Source organism: Diorhabda sublineata, chromosome 5 (assembly GCF_026230105.1).
Source record: "Diorhabda sublineata isolate icDioSubl1.1 chromosome 5, icDioSubl1.1, whole genome shotgun sequence".
Classification (NCBI taxonomy): Eukaryota; Metazoa; Arthropoda; class Insecta; order Coleoptera; family Chrysomelidae; genus Diorhabda; species Diorhabda sublineata.
The window spans coordinates 36,996,293-37,002,622 of NC_079478.1; the positions used below are offsets into that span (position 1 = coordinate 36,996,293).

Genomic DNA, 6,330 nt, shown 5'->3' on the forward strand with positions numbered 1-6,330 from the left:
CACTACTAAATTTTCAGATTTATAAAAAAGAAGATGAGCAAAGATTAACTCCGTGTTGAATAATATGAGTTACTGGATCGATACTATAATCTTAAAGGTAACGCTGATTTCAATATTTGTCAATTTGCTAAATATCATCAATAAGGATGGATAAAGTTAGTTATTATCGATATTAGAAAAATAAAAATGTATAAAAAACATCATTACTGTATACAGTTCCATCGAAAATAATGTTGATTCCGATAGGTATAATGAGTTACTGAATCAATACTATAATCTTAAAGGTAACGCTAATTTCAATATTTGTCAATTTTCTAAATATCATCAATAAGGATGGATAAAATTAGTTATTATCGATATTAGAAAAATAAAAATGTATAAAAAGCATCATTGCTGTATACTACAGTCTCATCGAAAAGAATGTTAATTCCGACAGGTATAGAGAGTTACTGAATCAATACTATAATCTTAAAGGTAACGCTAATTTCAATATTTGTCAATTTTCTAAATATCATCAATATGGATGGATAAAATTAGTTATTATCGATATTAGAAAAATAAAAATGTATAAAAAGCATCATTATTGTATACAGTTTCATCGAAAAGAATGTTAATTCCGACAGGTATAGAGAGTTACTGAATCAATACTATAATCTTAAAGGTAACGCTAATTTCAATATTTGTCAATTTTCTAAATATCATCAATAAGGATGGATAAAATTAGTTATTATCGATATTAGAAAAATAAAAATGTATAAAAAGCATCATTATTGTATACAGTTTCATCGAAAAGAATGTTGATTCCGATAGGTACAATGAGTTACTGAATCAATACTATAATCTTAAAGGTAACGCTAATTTCAATATTTGTCAATTTTCTAAATATCATCAATAAGGATGGATAAAATTAGTTATTATCGATATTAGAAAAATAAAAATGTATAAAAAGCATCATTATTGTATACAGTTTCATCGAAAATAATGTTAATTCCGACAGGTATAGAGAGTTACTGAATCAATACTATAATCTTAAAGGTAACGCTAATTTCAATATTTGTCAATTTTCTAAATATCATCAATATGGATGGATAAAATTAGTTATTATCGATATTAGAAAAATAAAAATGTATAAAAAGCATCATTATTGTATACAGTTTCATCGAAAAGAATGTTAATTCCGACAGGTATAGAGAGTTACTGAATCAATACTATAATCTTAAAGGTAACGCTAATTTCAATATTTGTCAATTTTCTAAATATCATCAATAAGGATGGATAAAATTAGTTATTATCGATATTAGAAAAATAAAAATGTATAAAAAGCATCATTATTGTATACAGTCTCATCGAAAAGAATGTTAATTCCGACAGGTATAGAGAGTTACTGAATCAATACTATAATCTTAAAGGTAACGCTAATTTCAATATTTGTCAATTTTCTAAATATCATCAATATGGATGGATAAAATTAGTTATTATCGATATTAGAAAAATAAAAATGTATAAAAAGCATCATTATTGTATACAGTTTCATCGAAAAGAATGTTAATTCCGACAGGTATAGAGAGTTACTGAATCAATACTATAATCTTAAAGGTAACGCTAATTTCAATATTTGTCAATTTTCTAAATATCATCAATATGGATGGATAAAATTAGTTATTATCGATATTAGAAAAATAAAAATGTATAAAAAGCATCATTATTGTATACAGTCTCATCGAAAAGAATGTTAATTCCGACAGGTATAGAGAGTTACTGAATCAATACTATAATCTTAAAGGTAACGCTAATTTCAATATCCATCAATTTCGTAAATATTCAATAAAATGAGTTACTGAATCAATGCAGGTGGAGCGAAATTCAATATTTGTATAAATCTCGTAAAAGATAATTTAAATAGTTAATTAACTATTTAAAATGTTCAATATTGTTCCTCGCCCTGTATTCAATTGATTGCTATACTATTTAAAGTAAAAAGTTACAATTTATATACAGTGTGAGACAAAAAATAAAACAAAATTATGATGAAGAAAAATTTTATTGATAGTTTTTCATACTGGGTGTAGCAAAACTTATTACAGCTTTAACAAAGATTCTTATACACTGTTTTCAAAGAAATTCGAGTTCGATTTTGGAAAAACAGCATTCAAAATTCGTAGATAACGCAAAAAAAATACATACAAATCAAAATATTTTTCCAATATAGACAAGAATTATTTAAAATAATCCAGATCTTGATAAATTCGAAAAAAAAAAAATCATAAAAACAGAAAAATCACGTTATTAAATTATTTTATAGGAACAAAATGAAATTGTGAACAAATTAGGTTAGAAATTATTAAAATTAAGCGGGGTAAAAAGAGACGCCCTTAATAAAAGTTCCATTAACTTCGAAAAACGTCACGGACGCTTCTTTGTTTTCACACAAAAGTTTATTACTCATATAATAACAGTGTAAAGGGGTGGAGCCCTTGACGTTCGGGCTACTAAACGAAATTTTGAAATAATACAAATTTTTCGGTTCCAGCACAGCTAAATTATAAAAATTTAAATAATAATTCATCGAACTGTACGGTATCGAAACATTAAATCTCATTGGTTCCACTATTTGAATGTTATTATCACATAAGCATATCCGAACGGTAATCACCCCTTCGTAAAAGGGTTTTTTAGGTACGTTCGGGGGTTCCATTGGGGTGGCAATTGATATACCGAACAAAAACATGCTTCGGTTAACTATAAAACCTGAAGAAAATTCTTCGTTTGGTAGTAAATCCACTCTACAAGCTATTTTGAATTCTTTCCTAAAACGACAGAATTTCGGGGCGAAATTAGATGTTTTTGACAGGTCGTAGGGCTGCTCGGACCATTCTAATACGTCATAGAGTAATTCCAACGTTTGTTTTACTAAATCATCGTTTTTTTGTGGAAAATTTTTTATATCATAACAATCTTTATTAAAATAATTAACGATATTTTCTTCCTTGAGTATATTTACGACGTTATTAGATAGAATTTGTTTATGACGAAGTTCACATTCAACTACACCCCACTGTATAACTCTAATTAACAAATCGAACGAAGGTGATGAAATTCGGTCTAAAATACGACGCAAAGTGGACGATTTTACATGATAATCACAATAAAAAACACCGTTTACGTAATTAACCATATCTTCAAAACATTTTTTTCTAATATCGAATAGTTCGTACATATCAGCGTATTCATAACTAAGAACTACACTATTCATAGTCAAATTATTCCTAATAAATTCCAGACAAACACAAATTAAATCCTCCAATAGATACTTATTCGCTATATAAAATAAATTCCAAGCGTTTAATACTGAATAAATATCGAGACGTTCCGTATAAACGTAATCGAGCATTTGGTTAAATTCGTCGACACTAATATCACATATTTCTATCACGTCCTGGGCCATATCACCGTAAAACATTTTTTCAAATACCGGACTACTGCTTGCTAGTATCAACTTATGTGCCTTAATTTCGATGCCGTCAATTTTAAACGTACAATCAACGTATACTTGTTTCTTGAAAAAAGTAACTAAGCGATCTCTTTTAGTCAAAGGAGATCCTAGTCTATCTATTAAAACGCACTCTTTATCCATTTAGAGACCAAATATTACGACGTAAAATAAGAAAATTTCGACTTACCACGATCTATAACTAACTAATAGGTAAATATTACATATTATTATGTATATATGTTTATCAGCCTTGAACTGTGATGACTAGGACAAAGCCAAGGCCATCATTATACAATTCAAAAGGAGATTAGTGGAAAACTTGTACGAATAATAGATATAAGTTATAACTAACACTGTTAACACTAAACTTTTGATTCAAATGAAAATTATAATAACAATTTTTAACAAATGACAGTTTGAACCATCAACTTATCTATGATTCGGAATCGATTAACTACTATGAATACCAGTTACGTTTTTAAAAGTCTGCTTGTAAATAATATAAATCATTTTAAAATAATATACTTATAACAGGTTTGTTCGCAGTTGTAATCCCGAGCAGGTTCTGCTGTCAAAAATTCGTAGTTTGAAATTGTGCGTTCGTGGAGTTAATAAAACACGTTCGGTATTGAAAAATCTGTTTTCGTGAAACATAGAACGTGTTCCGAGTACCTCCAATCTATCTGTTCTTCTACGTACACGTTATGATTCAGTTTGAAAACAAAATGTGGATTATACCCTACTATGTAAAGATCGAAGCGGACGAAACCGTTGTGCAACGTCATCTATATCTATGGTTGTAGCCTTTCATAGAAGAAAAATTGATTATTGCATTCGTTAAGTTCAATAAAAGCTATAAAAATAGCTTCTGTCATAAACTAACAAGTCACAGAATGTCAAACTTGACGTTTATGCTCATATTGTGAACAAACTATGCGTATTTGGAAAGTTATATATCGATTATCGTGTATCGATTCTGCTTTGATACATTCGAGAAAATATCGTTTCACGTGACTAAATATGAACTTTCTTATAAATAATTTGATTTAGGTTATGAAACGTCGTAATATGTATTTTTTTAATAATAATTACAAATGAATGTTTGTGGGTTAATTTGGGATCAATAGGAGCAGGTTTATTATATTTTTTAATTGGAATAACGAGGGAAAATAATAAAACAACATAGATAAAAGTTTGAATAACTATATTTAACAAAATTATTTAGCATTATCTTATGCCATGTGCAATTTTAATGCCTTCTTCGATCCTGTTTTTTTCTTTTGCTAAATCTTTGTAAGCTTGTAAACCCAATTGTAAAGCAGCTTTTTTATTAGCGAACTTATTAATGTAATCCTCAATTGCGAAAATTTCGTCACTTTTTTCCAAAACGACGTTATGTATATTAGAAAACAAGTTTAATAATGTACCGGCTTCGTTAATATGACAAGTTTCTATCAGTTCTAATAACAAATTATCGATATTTTTATTCCAAACGAGAAAGAAAACAAGCGCCCCGAAATGCCTTGTAGATCGTAAAATATCAAAACCATTGTGGTCATTTATGTGTTGGTAAGTTACGGAAACTACTCTTTGATAATCCGGATCGTCAGGTTCGAATTGTATACACGCTCTATCGAGGATAAAAATATATTCTTTACGTTCCAACAAACTATCAAAATATTCTCCAAAAAACATCCTCGGGGGTTTCAACGATCGACCTATTTGGGGGAAATATAATTGATTCATCCTACCTCTCAATTCCCAATCGGCTTCTCTTAAAGTACCATCCGGATCTCGAACAACGATAATCCTATCGGCATCTCTAACACCAAAAGATATATCTGTAAAAACCATTTTGGATTCTTCTAAACCTTGTAAAGCGGGATCGTATGATAAAATACGATCTTTCGGCTTCCTCGCTGCAACTATTGGGGGTATTTGTAATAATTCGTATGACTTTTGATGCGCTTCTTCGTATGCTTGTTTAAGTTCTTCATCTGTTAAAAATTTGTATTCAGGATCTTCTAAACCTTCTGTACCTAGTTTTCTTTTTTTAAATACTTTAGATAAATCGATTCTTGTAAGTTCTCGTAGTAAATTCTGAATATCTGTGTTGAAAAATTTCGGTGCTGGATCGTGTTTTTGATCTATAAGAAATTATAACCTAAATGTTCGGGAAGTTGAAAAAGGAAATAAAACCTACCGTATTCGATGGGAGAATAATGTAATAATCGTGTACATAATGCACAAGTTTCTATATTTAATCTAATATCGGGTTTAAAAACGTTTTTAATTATTTTATGAGATATATGCCTTAATGCAGCCATTTTTAAATATATGACATGTGTAGGTTGTTGTTAATCATACTACATCCGTATGAATAAGAATTAATTCATAATATAGTTTTTAAAAGCTAAAAAATTATTTTATATTGATGGAATTAACTCGTGGTATACTTATAAGTGAGAATTATAATATCCTGTCGTAGCTAAAACATTCAGAGGTAGTTTCTTCAAAAATTATTTATTCATTCTTATTCGACTCAAACGTCTTATCTATGTCTATTGGTCTATATAATACAAATAAATCTTCTGAATATCACGTTTTGACCATAATACTTGAAAATTGATGATATCTTTCGAGATGTTCGTATAAATTTTTAATATTCTCATAATATTTGGATGGATAGACACTACCTTCTCCATATTGATCATATTTGTATGAAGTTGTCTACCTTTGTACATAGAAAAACCGAAAGTATAGAGGTTAACTTTTTATTTATACTAATTAAATATATTTTTATTTGTATTTATCTTTATTATTCTCGTTTTTTTAAC

The 6,330-nt window shown here is 28.5% G+C and overlaps 2 protein-coding genes across 2 annotated transcripts; both read right to left on the reverse strand.

The window, feature by feature from the left end:
* Nucleotides 1–2,028: 2,028 nt before the first annotated feature.
* On the reverse strand, nucleotides 2,029–3,988 carry LOC130444232 (BTB/POZ domain-containing protein 6). The gene has a single exon (XM_056779291.1). The coding sequence runs from the start codon at nucleotides 3,632–3,634 to the stop codon at nucleotides 2,348–2,350; it is 1,287 nt and encodes a 428-aa protein (XP_056635269.1). The 5' UTR covers nucleotides 3,635–3,988; the 3' UTR covers nucleotides 2,029–2,347.
* Nucleotides 3,989–4,680: 692 nt separating this feature from the next.
* LOC130443989 (28S ribosomal protein S22, mitochondrial) lies at nucleotides 4,681–5,863 on the reverse strand. Its single transcript, XM_056778933.1, has 2 exons — nucleotides 5,697–5,863; nucleotides 4,681–5,640 (listed from the first exon to the last, which is right to left on the reverse strand). Exons 1-2 carry the CDS (start codon nucleotides 5,818–5,820, stop codon nucleotides 4,721–4,723), a joined length of 1,044 nt encoding a protein of 347 aa, XP_056634911.1. The 5' UTR covers nucleotides 5,821–5,863; the 3' UTR covers nucleotides 4,681–4,720.
* Nucleotides 5,864–6,330: the final 467 nt, after the last annotated feature.

Coding starts and splice junctions, on each gene's coding strand:
- LOC130443989 (XM_056778933.1), bottom strand. CDS start 5,820: ATGGCTGCATTAAGGCATATATCTCATAAAATAATTAAAAACGTTTTT. Junction 5,641..5,696: donor TTATTCTCCCATCGAATACG/GTAGGTTTTATT, acceptor AATTTCTTATAG/ATCAAAAACACGATCCAGCA.
- LOC130444232 (XM_056779291.1), bottom strand. CDS start 3,634: ATGGATAAAGAGTGCGTTTTAATAGATAGACTAGGATCTCCTTTGACT.